At 35.0% G+C, this 17795-nt stretch overlaps 1 protein-coding gene across 3 annotated transcripts in view; it reads right to left on the minus strand.

Moving 5' to 3' along the window:
- Positions 1–11279: 11279 nt before the first annotated feature.
- Positions 11280–17795, minus strand: part of LOC121384945 (cyclin-dependent kinase 6-like) — a 33277-nt gene continuing 26761 nt past the window's right edge. For all 3 annotated transcript variants that reach the window (XM_041515432.1, XM_041515431.1, XM_041515434.1), the window contains exons 6-7: positions 16659–16791; positions 11280–15580 (exon numbers count right to left, since the gene is read on the minus strand). In XM_041515432.1, the coding sequence (XP_041371366.1) occupies positions 15413–15580; positions 16659–16791 (301 nt within the window). In that variant the 3' untranslated portion in view covers positions 11280–15412. The remainder of the gene's footprint in view (positions 15581–16658; positions 16792–17795) is intronic.

The raw sequence follows: 17795 nt of genomic DNA on the forward strand, positions 1-17795 counted from the left end.
GTAATGTTTCAAATACGATGTGACGTCATTTGTAAATCATATATGACGTCTGTAAATAAAAGGCTCTAACTGCAGTAAAAATAAAAAGGGAATTCCCCATTTAAAAGTTCCGGTCCAGATTGCACATATGTGCAATACAAAATAAATTTATCACACGGTTTCAAAATGTCTATCACTATAATAAGGTATGTAATAAATGTTTTTCTGGGTATTTTTTTTCACAATGCCTTAAGATACTGAGCTGAACCATGGCATGGCTATATTGCTCTGGGGATAATAATAATAATATAATAATAATAATAATAATAATAAAAAAAAAATTAAAAAAATATTGAGCTGAAATTTTGTGATAGCTTTATCTTGTTATTTTACAGACCAAGTTTCAGAGTTATGTCTCTTGAAGTTAGGAGATACAAAAATGTGTTGGGCCCTGACAGGGGACACATTGCTTTAACACTAACAATAACTCTCAGAATGTTCGTTTACACAGAGCAGGACAAAACAACGTACATTTTCATCTTCAAGTACATGTAAGTAGTCATAATAATTCAAGTAAGTGTGTGTAGGAGGGGGGGGGGGTGCGCTACTTATATCTATGTATTTGTATCTTCTTTTTTTTTTTATGATGCACCCACTTCGTAAAAGAAATTCTGTTTCCACCCATACACGCAACACCATTCACACACACAAATCAATAACAAAACATGTATTACTTTAAAAATTTATTTAATTAAAATTAATAATTTCTTTTTGCTTTTAATAAAAATCGGAGATCAACATAAAATGGTCCCTATGACATACAGACAGGTGTGGGCATTACAAGACTAAAAAATTCAGCTGTTCACCTATTTAACTAAAACATGAATGGCATAATTTTCATTTAGCATGCAAAATATGAACACAAATACACTGGAACCACATTTTTAATATGAACACATAAGTGGTCATCGGACAAAAAATGTTCCAACACTGCTGGTTTCAAGGCAATTATTATTTTCTGAGGCTTTTTGGTCATTTTTAAAAAGACGTTCTTGATTTTTGACATTTTTTTTTTTTAAATACCTACCAATATACTACTAAATGAAGTTCGGTAAACCTTTAAACACAAAATTTGAAGAATAAAAAGGATAAACCTAAAATATGTATAAAAACATTTAAATGCTGTATCAAATAGTGTTGAGTGACATTAATTAAGAATAACTCTTTAGAAAATACAAATTCTTTTACAATTTTTTGTATTCTGCTGCATGTATATATATAAAACATGGGGTAATCTCTTTTTAAAAATTGTAATGGAAAATGCTATCAAATGGTGTATTGAATGACATTAAAACTTGTTTTTATTTAAGAATAACTCTTGAACAGTACACTGTTTTTACAACTTTTTCTATTCTGCTGCATGCATAAAATATAGGTTAATCCATTTTAAAAAAACTGTAATGGAAAATGTATGTCATATGCATGCACTAAAATATTTGATCCAGGGGCAAATGAGTATATTTTGAATCTCTGACACTTATTTTTCTGTTGCATGTACAAAAACAGTTTGATAAAAGATATAAAAATTTCATAATGAAATGTTTTCATGCTTGGATGCATTTCTATAAATATAAAAATCCAAAATTAGCTGGTAGTACGATAGTTGCCAATTCGGTCAGTTTCACGCCTATAAGAAAGAAAGAAAGAAGTGTTTTATTTAACGACGCACTCAACACATTTTATTTACGGTTATATGGCGTCAGACATATGGTTCAGGACCACACAGGTTTTGAGACGAAACCCGCTGTTGCCACTACATGGGCTACTCTTCCGATAGGCAGCAAGGGATCTTTTATTTGCGCTTCCCACAGGCAAGATAGCACAAACCATGGCCTTTGTTGCACCAGTTATGGATCACTGGTCGGTGCAAGTGGTTTACGCCTACCCATTGAGCCTTGCGGAGCACTCACTCAGGGTTTGGAGTCGGTATCTGGATTAAAAATCCCATGCCTCGACTGGGATCCGAACCCTGTACCTACCAGCCTGTAGACCGATGGCCTGCCATGACGCCACCGAGGCCGGTCACGCCTATAAAGTAAACATATACATGTATACTTCAATCTATTTTTTTAAATTTCATAATGCAACCTGTTTTTTGCCTCTGTTACTTTTTTACCCATGTACAGTAAGCAGCATTCGAGACTATTTCAAACACTTAAAACATAATGTACATTATATATGTAACCAACAAATAGCAATATTACTACAAATGAGTACATTTTTATATTTTATTTTTAATGTACCAGTAGTCAAACCTGCCTTCATGACCAAGCATTTTACAGTTTACTATATATTTTAACTCTTGTATAACAAAACCTGCTCAATGTGGCCAGTGGCCACAATTTTCCATATAAAAGGTGACTATGAATCTGTTGTCATGGTTACAAAATACATATAGCATCAGAAAGAATGCTATTACTATTACTCAAATAATTTGTCTGTTATTGACACAGCTAACAATGTATCACAAACAAAATCCTTCCCCCTCCCATTGCAAAAAAAAGAAAAAAAAGCCAGACCAAAAAACCCCTACAAAAAACAAGCATGTTGTAACAGTTTGAATTTTGATGTAACTATTTTTCAGAATTCAGAATTTTTTTTACATTCTAATTTTTATAATTCCAACTGAAAATGAAATTACAGCCATTTATAATTGTAGTCTTTGAATAGAACAGATATTCTTAATTAAATAATAGTAACTAGATTATGAGAAATTCTGTTGTTAAATTATAGCTGAAAACAAATTCTGTACATATATGTACAATGTATATATGCAAAATAACTAAAATATTAAAATATGTAAAAATGTAACTACAATTGAGACTACTTTTAAAGTATGCCCGAATCAAGCACTACACTAGATACAAAAATATTAACAATTTACCACACATTTATAGTTATTAGTACTAAGTGAGTTTTACTGAAATCCAATCTTACAATGCACTATGCTAACAAACTTTATGCCTATCTTTCTGGCATAATTTATTACTCGAGCTAACCATTCAAAACACATTGCCCTGTTGGCAGATTCCTGTAAGCCACGTTTTGATTGGTCAACTGAAAGGTCACCTGACATGACTGTACTCTGGCTCCCCTCAGTTAAACCAAGCATAGCTAACCAGGGCTCGAAATTCACACAAAAATATGGTGGCCAAAAAATTAATAATGGATGTTGACAAATTATGGTAAGAGAACCACGAGCATTATTTTAATGCATAATACAAATATTAATAGTGACTCATATGTTATATCTCTAATGAAGATCGCCACATAATATTATTTGGGCGACTATTGCCATTATTTTTTTGAATATTTAAGTCGCCCAAACAGGACTTTGGTCGCATTTGGCGACCTGGCCACAGGCCATTTCGAGCCCTGCTAACTGTAAGATCCAATTTCAGATTGGTTTACAAGATATAACACCTTTTTCTTCTATTCATTATGAAATAAACACACATTACATCATTTTGTTTTAAAATCCATGGCAGTTTTAGCTCTTAATAAATAAAATATGATTTTATGTACATAAATTAGTGCAGGTGTGCAAAAAAACATACATGTACAAGATCTGTGCTTTCTAGGTTTACAGTTGTGCTTACTTGGATGTAAAATTTGTGTGTTTATTTTTCTGGTGTTAAAGTGACACACTCTAATTTTTAAACACTAAAGCATAGTTTTCACTATCAGAGCCATTTTTTAAAATTATAACTGAAATCAGTCATTACTAAGATTTTATTGTTTAGATTTTCCATTTCCGAACATCCAAAGTTTTTCCGGTCATCTTGGTGTTTTTAATATTACAAAATGCATTTTTCATCTTTTTTAATAACGCATGTGCATCTGAGATATAACGGTTATGGAGTCTGAGTTCTAGTCTGTTTTAAGGGTATTTCACAGTGTCAACATCAAGACTCTTGTTTCACTCTGTGGTGACTTTATCCAGATGTATTACAGGTTTGTAGATTTAACTAAACTTAAGTGTCCATTTGGCGAGTTAAAACTAGGGTCTGCACCTTTAAATTTTATTGACTTCAATCTCAGGGTGTTTACGAGTAGCAGATTAAAAAATGTTGATGGGCGTGAGCACGATTGGACACCTGCAGGCATATCAATCTGACGTGTGTTCAGGAAAATGTAGAAAAATATAACGCAGGCATCGAAATAAGCACGGTGTCTGGTAAGCCATGTACAGGTTACAACAAAATACAGGTCCAATAACCTATGGGCTACTGGATTAAAAAGCCCTATGTCAAAAAGTGCTTTCCTGATACACTGTATGTCAAGGGATCAATTCCCGTCGGTGGGCTCAATAGACTAATTCTTGCTCTAGCCAGTGCATCATGACTAGTATATTGAAGGTCATGGTATGTGCTGTCCTGTCTGTGGGATGGTGCCTACAAACAATCCCTTGCTACTAATGGAAAAAATGTAGCAGGTTTCCTCTCTAAGACTATATATATGTAAAAAATACCAAATGTCCGACATCCAACAGCCGATGATTAATAAATCAATGTGCTCTAGTGGTGTCGTTAAAGAAACCAAAACTAACTTTAACTGTCAGATGAAACTAGCAATTTTGAGACTGCCTACACCAAATCTAGACCAGTAACTAGAGTTTTGTTTAACGACACCACTAGAGAACAACGATTTATAATATTAATCATCGGCTATTGGATGTCAATCATTTGATAATTTTCAAATTTAGACCAGTAACTATTGTAACAAACAACTTAAAAAGATACAATTATTCCTTCAACTGATGGCTGTAATCTTTATCTACCTGCCGGAAAAAAATGCCATCGGTAAAACCCTGGAACTATGTCAATTCTTATTGTCACTATGGCAATTGTTCAGGACTTCTAGATTATGGTAGCCCCACTCCCATGGCTAGTGATATTCAATGTTGGGCTAGTAAATAACTACTATTTCCATGCCCGACGGCTAGTGAAAAAAACACAAAGTTGTCAAATGCTACATTTTGTACATATGAATATTCTGCACCCAAACCCCAACCTTAGTGTTTTTAATTGCTATCTCCCTCTAGGTAACATATCTGATTATTTATATTAGTAAAATTGTAGTAAAGAAAGTAGGGCAAGTGAATTTTTAATCATGGCTAGTAAATTTTTAAATGATCCCATGGCTAGTGGATTTTGTAAAAATTCTAGAAGCCCTGAATTGTTGTCAGTACAGTCGTTTAGTTCGAACCCTAACTCTAATGATCCTAAACACACATATAATTATTTCTAGAACAGTCCAGACTTACGGTGGGAACAAACTAAAAATCTCATAAAAATATTTTGATTGAAAATCTTGATTAACTAAGAACTCCACTTAAACACATCACATCAAACCAAATTAAAACATAAATGTTGATAAAAACACAACACGATTTGCATTGTTTATAGTATAAAAATAATTATGGTTGATTTTTCATGGGGGTTCACAACAATTTACAGTTCAAACACAATTAGTTTTTTTAAAAGAAAGGAATGTTAAATGCCCCCCAGCACATTGTTGAATTCAAAAATGGTGATTGTGATACATGTAATAAAACATAATGATAATGTATATAGATAACTGATCCCAAATGCTAAACAGAAAACATTTAAAGGAAAACCAATTGGATGAATGGAATATTTGTTTAACAACAACTGTATATATTTTCAACTACTGGTTATTCCGGGTTTAACATAATTATAATTAACAGTAGGCATATCACGGCTAGCTCTGACACTCGCAAAATTCGTCATTTGCGAATTTCAAAAACAAATTGGCGAATTTTATTTTAATTTGGCAAATTAATTTCATGTAATAATTGATATTTTGTTAGAAAATAACTGCTTCTGAAATAGTTCAAGTTTAGTAGATAATTGGGCAAAATGTTTCTGTTGACCCACAGCAAGCCCTGAGGCATATAAACAAAATGTTTCTGCTGACCCACAGCAAGCCCTGAGGCATATAAACAAAATGTTTCTGCTGACCCACAGCTAGCCCTGAGGCATATAAACAAAATGTTTCTGCTGACCCACAGCAAGCCCTGAGGCATATAAACAGCTGACCCACAGCAAGCCCTGAGGCATATAAACAAAATGTTTCTGCTGAGGCATATAAACCCACTGAGGCAGCTAGCCCCGAGGCATGACCCACAACAAAAGGCATATAAACAAAATGTTTCTGCTGACCCACAGCTAGCCCCGAGGCATATAAACAAAATGTTTCTGCTGACCCACAGCAAGCCCCGAGGCATATACACAAAATGTTTCTGCTGACCCACAGCAAGCCCTGAGGCATATATATAAAAAAAAAAGTGTTTCTGGGAGCAAACATTAATGAATGAATGAATGAATGTTCAACGACACCCTAGCAAAAACAATTTAACACCCTAGCATGAACAATTTAACGGCTACTGGGTGTCAAACTAAGTTCATTTGTGTGTATTTACTTTTTTTTAACATGCAAGAGAAAAAGAGTTAAAATTTTGTTTTCTTTAACGACACCACTAGAGCACATTGTTTTTTTTTTAAACATCGGCTATTGGATGTCAACCATTTGGTAATTTCGACATATAGTCTTAGAGAGGAAACCCACTACATTTTTCCATTAATAGCAAGGGATCTTTTATATGCACCATCCCACAGACTGATATACCAGTCGTGGTGCACTGGATGAAGCGTGAAATAACCCAATGGGCCTACCGACAGGGATTGATCCCAGACCGACCGCATATCAAGTGACCTCTTTTACCACTGGGCTACGCCTCGCCCCGAGTTAAAATAAAGAGGGGGGGGGGGGGGGGAGCCTACTTAATTTTTGGGATACGTTCCCAGATACACACTGATTTTTAAGGCTTCATTACAACAGTTACCATAGTAGGCCTCAGTCGTAAGAATTGGTCGTGTATGGCAATTTTGAAGTTTTAGGCTGTTGCCATAGGCAACATGCTCACCATCGGCAATTTTGATCCTGCCCATAGCAACGTTAAACCAGTAACTTCTGCAACAAATAAATACAAAATTAAAAACCAAATATCACTTCAGTTGATGGCAATACTTTTAACCCAGCGACAAACAACTGCCATCGGTAAAGACTGACCTGTAGCAGTTTATATAGTAGCTATGGCAACTGCTATTGGTGTCACCATTAAGTCCGAATTATGAAGTCAGTGTTTCTGCCAGAAAGAAATTTTTGAGTATGGCGCTATTGAATTGAATGCAATCACAGTCAATGGGGGGGGGGGGGGGAGAGAGACCTCCCCAAAAGAAAAAAATGGGTTAAGTTCAGACCTGTCAACCCTCCCGGATTCCGCGGGAGTCTCCCGGTATTTGATCAAATCTCCTTTCACCTGTGCGGGAGACAGTTTCTCCTGTTAAATGACATTTTTGTAAGCATAAAAATAAAATCGATCCTCTTTTGTCAAAATAACAGAAGGGAAGTAACTCTGCCTTTTTTTCTCATTCGGAAAATGTCGACTACTTTCGGTTTCCGAGAATGTAACAGGCCGAATTGTCCCGACTGTTTAACCTTTGCCGAAGTGAGAATTGTGGGATAGCCTATTTATATTGTTAAAAAAGCACATGGAGTTTATAAAATGATGTGTTATTATAATGTTTGTTGTCATCGTAATGGCTACGAAGCGTGTTGCCGCTAATTAAACAGGCTGTGTATTGGCATTCAGTGTTGCCATATAAAAAAAAAAAAACTATCCAATTTAGTTCCAATAGCCGATGATAAGATTAAAAATCAATGTGCTCTAGTGGCGTCGTTAAATAAAACAAACTTTACTTTTAATAACACCTCTGAATTGTAAAATGTCTTCCCACTGGATTACATAATGCAACTATGACAAATCTGAACTGCCAGACTCCCGACTTGACAGCGATACACACGATGCATGTTAAAATCACATGTCACCGCAAGACAACGAAAAGACCAATTAGCTGTATAAACATACTTGTGTCAGTTAATTTTGTATGTTTGTGCGGTAAAATGTTGGTTATAAGGGTACACTTCAAGAAATTATTTTTGTACAATTAAAAAATGTTGTTTGACAATGACATAAAGTTACTCACGGAAATGGGTATAATTCCGGTATATTTCACACGATGTCCGTAATGCGGTTTTACTTATGATTAATGAAAATACAATGTTTATTGCATCATTATAATGATTTTAAATCAGTACCACGCCACCGTTCCTCATTATGGTAAAAACTGAATATTAATTTATAAGATTTATATAAATTTGTCTTTGGTACACTAACCACAAATGATAATGTAACGCAACCTGTAAGGCTGTAAGTGTAATACCGTAAATGTACTAATTAAATTTTTTATTTCTTGTTCATGTTCTTAACATTTTTGGATAATTTTTTTTTTTTTTTTTAAATATGTATTAAATCATAATAATATTTAAACTTAAAAAAAAATAATAATAATAATATTTTTTAATTTTTTTTTTTAATGCCAAGATCTAAAGTTAAGAAGTATATATGACATTATAAAGTATTCATATAACTTATTGTAATAATGTTTTTTTTTAATCTTGCGATTTTGGGTTAAATTGTGTGAATTTAAAAAATCTCCTGCTTTTTGACCAAATCTCCTGCCTTTTCAACACACACCTCCTGCTTTCTCTTGACTAAAGGTTGACAGGTCTGGTTAAGTTTAGGGTTAGGGTTAAGAAAATCATACAGTAATGATAAAGAGTAATTAATTTTGTCAAAAAATTAGCTTAAAAAAAAGAAAAGGGTATGGCACCATACCCGTTTTACCCTCTGGCAGAAACCCTGGTTCAAGTAGAAATATGTAGCATGATTAAAATGCTATGTTTTGTCTTTCTGATTAAAAAACCCCATTTTTCCCACATAAGTATATTAAACACAGGTATAACACAACATTGAAAGTTTGTGCTATCTTATCATAATTTACATCGCATTAGGAATAAATGTGTGACATTAAAAAACACTGTTGCTTGTCATAAATGTATGTGTCTATAGCAAACATCCAAGTAAAATTGTCTTAAAATTAAAAGTCACCCAAAGGTTAAAGTAGTTTTGACTTTTCACAACAGATTAAATAGCTACAGAAAGAAAACCGGTCTAATGTTTATTATTTACTTTAGCATAGTTAATGGAAAAACCGGTTTGACAAAAACAAAAGGATGCTACATATAATGGATTGGTCTTCAAACGTTGCTATTTAATTTAGCTTAGTTAATGGAAAAACCAGTCTGACAAAAACATATAGCTACATATAAATGTACTGGTCTCATGTTTCAATGGAAAGAAAGAAAGAAAGAAATGTTTTATTTAACGACATACTCAACACATTTTATTTACGGTTATATGGCGTCAGACATATGGTTAAGGACCACACAGATTCTAAGAGAAAACCCACTGTCGGCACTACATGGGCTACTCTTCCGATTAGCAGCAAGGGATCTTTTATTTGCGCTTCCCACAGGCAGGATAGCACAAACCATGGCCTTTGTTGAACCAGTTATGGATCACTGGTCGGTGCAAGTGGTTTACACCTACCCATTGAGCCTTGCGGAGCACTCACTCAGGGTTTGGAGTCGGTATCTGGATTAAAAATCCCATGCCTCGACTGGGATCCGAACCCAGTACCTACCAGCCTGTAGACCGATGGCCTACCACGACGCCACCGAGGCCAGTTCAATGGAAAGAACTCTCTGGCGAAGTCAAGAGGTTGTGCCCACGACAGGCACGCTTGAACTTCTCTGATGGAAGCATGCCAAAAATTACCCACAACCACACGTTGCCATTTACTTTAGCATAGTTAACAGAAAAACTAGTCTGACAAAAACAAATGGCTGCATATAATAGACTGGTCTTATGTTGCTGTTTACTTTAAGCTTAGCTAACAGAAAAACCAGTCTGACAAAAAAAAAAAGGCTGCATATAATAGACTGGTCTTACGTTGCTCTTTACTTTAGCTTAGCTAACAGAAAAACCAGTCTGACAAAAAACAAATGGCTACACATACATGCCAATGTTTACTGGTGTATACACTATAATACACGTACACAGACTATATAGGTTTATAATTTTTTCTCCCATTGCTTTTGTTCTGATATAAAATTTGCTACAAGGCAGTAGTGCATCGGCACATTGGTCAAGTGGATATGATGGTTAATGCTGTACATCTAGATGCATATACGGTTGGAGCCATATTGAAGGCAGTGATACAAAATATATGGACAATTTTAGGAATTATATACAAGTTTAGAAAAATAATACAAATATTTATTAATGAAATAGTGAATACTAAGTGGCAGTTTACAAATGTTGTGTAAATCAATAACATTTCATTAATAAAATACTGGTGTTTTTAATATAGGTTTTCTCGTTTTTTTGCTGAAAATGCATGGTGTGTACAAGAGATCAACATTTTAATATTTCTTATGAATATTCATGCTGCTAGACATGCATAATTGATTAATGATGGCCGACTTCATGTTACTGGCCAATGAAAATGTAGTTAACAATCAACTTGTCATTGTTACAAGCGTATTCAAGGTCTTCAACCTAAACCATAGCAGTTCACCTACTTTGTGGATGAAACACATACATGTATGTCACTGTAAACTTCTATTTATTTATTAATATTTGCATGCATGAAAAAATGACAATCAGAATAGTGCATGTTTGAAAATACTGGGGTAACTTACATGAAACTAGTCCACATTAAAAGAATCCTTCATATGTGTCCATGTGGGACAGGGCTATTCCACCCGAGGGTATATAATTTGTTGTCGGGGACATCATATTATGTACCCGAGGGTAGAATAGCCCTATCCCACATGGATACATAATAGAGGATTATTTTTCTCCCATCCAGTAGATGAAAAACAAGCATTTTGGGAAAACATGAAAAACCTACATTTTTTAGCTTACAATAAAATAATCATAACCATTGAAAAGATTGTACCCAAAAATGGTTTATACTGAAAGTATAAACCGAAAATGATAGTATAATTTCATTATGGCAGCAGTTTTCCTTGTTTTTATGAAATATAAAAAGCATTTCTTGCGTTATTTTGCCCTTTACATGACGTCACCCAATGTTAATATCAGCTCAAACAACAGAAGTCATGTGGTCATGCAAGACTGATTTATTCCGCATGGGCCGATGTCATGGAATACGCCTGTCTTGCATGGCTAGGGATGGGAGAAATAAAGATCATAATATAAAGATCATAATACTTGTAGATGATTTTCATGCTCCACTGGTTTTGATGAATGATGAAATTGTAAACTAGCGAACATGTACATAAATGATTTTTTTTTTTACCACAAAGCGGATCAACTGCAATGATGTATTTTGAAGAGCTTGGGTCTATACATTCGATGTTAAAAAATGGCAGTGTGTTCTTTCTAGTAAATAATTCTAAACTGGTTTAAGTCATCCCAAAATCTCAGTATCAAAAGTATATACTTCTACGAGTAAATGTTTTACATTAGATATATTGTAAGATGTTGGACAATCATAAAAATTTACGACCGAATATACAGTCTGTTTATGTCTCATACGCGTGTAACTACATACATTTACAATGCTTAAACACCCGCGTTTAAGAAAAAACAGGCTTCAAAAATTTGGCCCATAATTATTTGCTGGAGTCTTAAACAATTAATACCAAATCAACCAATTTCCATTTCTTCCTTTTCACAGCCATAATTATTTCCCTTTTCTTCCATCTTTTTTCTAAATATTAAAAAAGATTGATAAGGAAATAATTAACCACACCCCAGCATATTTTTAACTACAGCTATTATGTGTCAATGGCTCAAAATAGCAGGCTGTAAAAAGCAGTCTATTTTTTTTTTAAACTACCGTTGCTGGTGAAATAAAAATCCATCTGCTAAAAAAAAAAAAACCCACCAAATGTTCAAGTAATTTTTCAAGACACAAAATCTGTTATAGTCAATAGCTGGTATGGGGGGGGGGGGGGGGGGGGAGGAGAGATTCCCCAGAAAGAAAATGGGTTACGTTTAGGGTTAGGGTTAAGAAAATCATACTTTACTGACAAGAGTAATTAATTTTGTCAAAAGGTTAACTTAAAAAAAACATATCTGCAAATATTTTTGGGTATGGCTCCATACCTGTTTTACCCTGTCTAAAACCCTAACCCTCCCCTCACCCAGTGCTGCCTCTATTTCCTGCAGGCCATATTTTTCTCTTAGCAGGCTATATTATTTGGCTTGCAGGTTTTAAAAAAACCCCAAAAAACAGGAGGCTATATTTTACTTCCTATTTTCAGGGATGTGGAGGGACTGGAACAAAAAAGATTACTGTGGGCGGGGTCCAGGGGCCGCTCAAGGGCCCCTGAAGGAAAAGTGTTATTTGCAACCCCTGGAACTGCCAAAAATTGCATTCAGTGCTAACAAATCTAAACTGGTTATAACTTATAATATAAGGCACACATCATAAACTTTAAACCGTGAAAACATGCAAATGAACCGTGTGTGGTGAACAGTATTGAACATCATGTTTGTTTGTTTTTTTAGATGAAATGGAAAAGCACATTTCCGCATAGCTCTCACATCCCTGTATTTTGAGACCCGGACAATCTAACAATAGTTATTATGACATAATCTAGAGTATGAGAGAAGCTAACCTTTCTTTAGAGCTGCAAGTAATCGGTGGCATAGATTTGACTTATTCTGCAATTTTTTACTTTACAAAACATTGTGACCAAATAAATGGAATGCTGTGTTTAACAAAACAGACAACAATTTATTTTAAAAATAGAACATTCACAAATCTATGTATACTGGCCACAAATCAAACATGATTTTAAAAAGTGCAGTATCTTTAATTTCAAGTGTAGCAAAAATAAAATATGACAAATGTTAAAAATTCATCAAAACATTTTAAAAATATTTATAACCAAGCCGTTCTTCTCCTAGATTACACGTTTGTTTTATAACAATTCATCTATTGCTGCCTGTAACTACAAGTATCAATATTTCTCAAGTCCTATCAATATTTTGTCAAGGTAGGCCTATCAATATTTTGCAAAGGCAGGCCTATCAATATTCTCAAGGCAGGCCTATCAATATTTTTCAAGGCCACACAATTTCTTAAAACAAAACTTGACTTCAGGCACTAATAATATTTACAAACAATTGCTTTAAAAATAACATACAAAAGCTTTTGTGTTCATTTTCCCCATCATAATTTCTTTTCGAAAATCACGGGGAAAATGGGACAACTCTGGCCCAAGAAGGCAGTGCAGAGATTACAATACAATTATATACAAACAGTTTAAAAATCTGGTATTTTATGTAGCACGCTTATCAAAAACATACACATGTATGAGATAAAATATGAATTCTCATAATACAAAGGTTTTCGTTTTGTTCTAGTCTACAGTGCATGGTTATTTCAAGTCTACTGCATTTGCAAATTCGGAGGGTTCATCTGTCATTCATAAACATGATGATATCAGATTGATGCAACTTAAATGCTTCTCTTTAAGTCTACTGCAAGTGCACATTAGGAGAATTCATCTACCATTTATAAACATGATGATATCATATTGATGTAACTTAAATGCTACTCTTTAAGAATCATGGTTGAAATAGTCAAAGAAAATTTATTTCACAGGAATGTCATAAATTTATTTTGCTTAAAATACAAAATCTGTAAATCTAAACTTCTGTCACATCTGAGGTTTGATCAAAACCTTCTATCACTACAATCTTTAAAAGAAGTCTGCTTTGGATAAAATACTTTTTTTGCGCAGCACGTCTATTTAAAAACTGTGTAATGAACTCCGACCTCTAAGTATTGAAATTTGACATAAATCATAAATAGAGATTATTATACGAGCTTGCGTGTCGTACTGATTTTACGAAACGAGTGTCAGGATTGTTTTATTACGCAAGCGAGAGCAACGGTAATACATGAATCCTGACACAAGTTTCGTAAAATCAGTACGATTCACACGCATGTGTAATAATTTCTTTATTATCCACATTATTCAAAATATAATTTTTATGAATAACACGCTAAGGACCATGTTAAAACGTTTGAAATGTAACTAAAAGAGACGACAAAACAACAACATTTTCCGAAATGACATCATTTTTTTTATAAGCATTTACACTGAGGAAGCTACATGAAGTTATGACTTCGCTTCACAAAATTACGTCATTCATGGTGTATGTGAAATCATTATGTCATACTGATTATATTTCCCTGAATATCTTGAACTATGTGGATAATAATAGTCATTTATTTTATTTTTACATAACCTGTCATAACCATGTAAATGACATACTAAATTTAATACACAAACGAAAAATGGGTTATGCAAAATAAGACGTACGTGAGAGATGTGCGAACGTAATTATCGTTCTCGCAATTTTCAGAAGGCAGTTTCTGCATCCCTAACAGCGATAAAGTAACTGTACAGAAAATGTATCTGAATATCCATTTTTTAAAACATGGAAGCAAACAGCATTTGAGAATATATAATCTTTTAAATGGAGTTTGCTTCGGATAAAATACATTTTCTCACAGCACTTTTATACAAAAGCCAGGGGCCTAGCTTCTATATACACAGGTACGCAGCTACATACATTTTCTCACAGCACTTTTATACAAAAGCCAGGGGCCTAGCTTCTATATACGCAGGTACGCAGCTACATACATTTTCTCACAGCACTTTTATACAAAAGCCAGGGGCCTAGCTTCTATATACGCAGGTACACAGCTACATACATTTTCTCACAGCACTTTTATACAAAAGCCAGGGGCCTAGCTTCTATATACGCAGGTACGCAGCTACATACATTTTCTCACAGCACTTTTATACACAAGCCAGGGGCCTATCTTCTATATACACAGGTACGCAGCTACATACCACTTGAGATTACACATTTTTGATTTTTTATTAAAATATATGATGTAAATGCGTGTATGCTCTATGCCAATAGCGTTTTATTCTATCGTCGAAAAAGTCTGCGTACCACCTGGAAATCCCAAGCTAGACCCCTGAAAGCTGTGTAAAGGAACTAATTAATACTAGTAGAAATATGACAGCACAAAAATAAATTGTTATGAACACTGAATGCTAACATCAACTTTGAGAACTGAAATTCTGAACTGAAACACCGAGAAAACATTGACTTCTGCTTGTTTTCTGCCCCCGTTCATTCAAAAACTGTTAAAAAGGAATGGAGGCCATCGTTTTTACTTGCCGACGGTCGTGTGTCAGATCAGCTTCCCGTATCGAAGAAATCACTCTCTGAACTGAAACACAGAGAAACCATTTACGTCTACTTGTGTCACGTCCCCGTTCATCCAAAGACTGTGAAAAAAAGAAATGGAGGCCATAATTTTTACTTGCTGACGGGTGTGTCAGACCGGCTCCCCGTATCGAAAGAATCACTCTCCGACGTCGAGAGGGAACTGGAGGTTCGAATACTGTCCAAATCCTCTTTAAAATAGGCATGATTTAGCACTTCACTGGCAGTGATTCGACGATGATGGTTGAAAGTTAGAAGTCGCTGAAATAAAAATTCAAAAAATAAAATTTTACAGAATCACTACCTTTCACGCTTTATCAAGATCTAATATCAGGGCCCGTGATTATAAAACTTAAAGAGTAGACTTTAATAAAGCCCAGACTTTATTAAAGTCTAGACTTTAACTTTTATAAGCACGGGGCCAGGTCTCTGAGAATTGAGAATATGAGTGACCCATTTATCGGTTACGCAGAAATAAATCCAGGTAACCCAATTCCTTGTTGCGTGACCCATTATATACATGTAAATGGTGCTCCAAATTTTGCGCGAACAAAAAATACGTTACACAAAATTAAATTTACGTGAGCAACGCACAAACGAAACAATTTTCAAAGACCTGTAATATTCAATGTTATGCAAATACTGTTTTTTAACAACTCCGGGTTATTTGAAATTGTTATTCATAAGTTTAGAAAAAAAACTTTTTTTTTTGGTCATGTAGACCACCTGTTCCTTTTTTCCTGGAATGGGATAAACTGATTTTAACAGGGTATCTGTGAATTATGAATTTTTTTTAAATGTGTAAAGAAAGGAAAACAAAATGGAAGAAGACGTTTGTTTTGTTTAATGACACCACTAGAGCACACTGATTTATTAATCATCGGCTAATTGATGTCAAACATTTGGTAATTTTCAGTCTCAGAGAATCCCACAGGCAGGATAGCACATACCATGGCCTTTGATATACCAGTCGTGGTGCACTGGCTGAAATGAGAAATAACCGACGGGGATTGATCCCAGACCAACCATACATCAAGCGAACGCTCTACCACTGGGCTACGTCCCGTCCCTGCCCATGTTTGAATGTAGAAAGTTATATAAACTTTTTTAAATAACTTTAAAATAGGTCAGGAAGGCAAGACGTAGCCCAGTGGTAAAGTGCTCGCTTGATGCACAGTCAGTATGGGATCGATCCCCGCTGGTGGGCCCATTGGGCTATTTCTCACTCCAGCCAGTGCACCATGACTTTTACAAAAAAAAGGCCGTGGTACGTGCCATCCTGTCTATGGGATGGTGCATGCTGTTGTCAATTTCGAGCCCTGCTGTAATTATCACCTACCTCCAATAGATCTTTAGCTTTGTGATCTATTTCAGGAACGTATTTCTCCAAAGGTTTCGGTGGCACTTTCTTAAATGATGTCCATGGTAACGAGACATCCGGCCAATCAGACTGTGGAGGTAGTCCAATGGCTCTGAAAAATAAAACACAATTATCACTCTAATGCCTGTGGGGGCGAGATGTAGCCTAGTGGTAAAGCGCTCGCTTGATGTGCGGTCGGTTTGGGATCGATCCCCGTCAGTGGACCCACTGGGCTATTTCTCGCTCCAGCCAGTGCACCACGACTGATACATCAAAGGCTGTGGTATGTGCTATCCTGTCTATGGGATGGTGCATATAAAAGATCCCTTGCTGCTAATCGAAAAAGAGTAGCCTATTAAGTGGCGACAGCGGGTTTCCTCTCTCATATCTGTGTGGTCCTTAACTATATGTCCGATGCCATATAACCGTAAATAAAATGTGTTGAGCGCATCGTTAAATATAACATTTCTTTCTTTTTCTTTCTTAATGCCTGTCTGCATGTTTAACATCCCGTCTGTCTGTCTGTCTGTGTCTATGTGTTCTTGAAATGTGTGTCTGTGTCATTTTGTATGTATGTGCGTGTGTTGTGTGTGTACATGTGTGTATGTGTCAGTTTGTATGTATGTGCGTGTGTTGTGTGTGTACATGTGTGTATGTGAAGATCTCACTGTGAAACAAATTACGTTAACTGCACCTCAAACTTAGATTATGGGGAGCCATTTAAAAATCTACCATATTGTACAATATCAGTTTGTGGGGAGCCATTTAAAAATCTACCATATTGTACAATATCAGTTTGTGGGGAGCCATTTAAAAATCGACCATATTGTACAATATAAGTTTGTGGGGAGCCATTTAAAAATCGACCATATTGTACAATATAAGTTTGTGGGGAGCCATTTAAAAATCGACCATATTGTATAATATAAGATTGTGGGGAGCCATTTAAAAATCTACCATATTGTACAATATAAGTTTGTGGGGAGCCATTTAAAAATCTACCATATTGTACAATATAAGTTTGTGGGGAGCCATTTAAAAATCTACCATATTGTACAATATCAGTTTGTATGTTTTGTTTAAAGACACCACTACAACACATTGATTTATTAATCA

Source organism: Gigantopelta aegis, chromosome 11 (assembly GCF_016097555.1).
Source record: "Gigantopelta aegis isolate Gae_Host chromosome 11, Gae_host_genome, whole genome shotgun sequence".
In the NCBI taxonomy this organism is placed as follows: domain Eukaryota; kingdom Metazoa; phylum Mollusca; class Gastropoda; order Neomphalida; family Peltospiridae; genus Gigantopelta; species Gigantopelta aegis.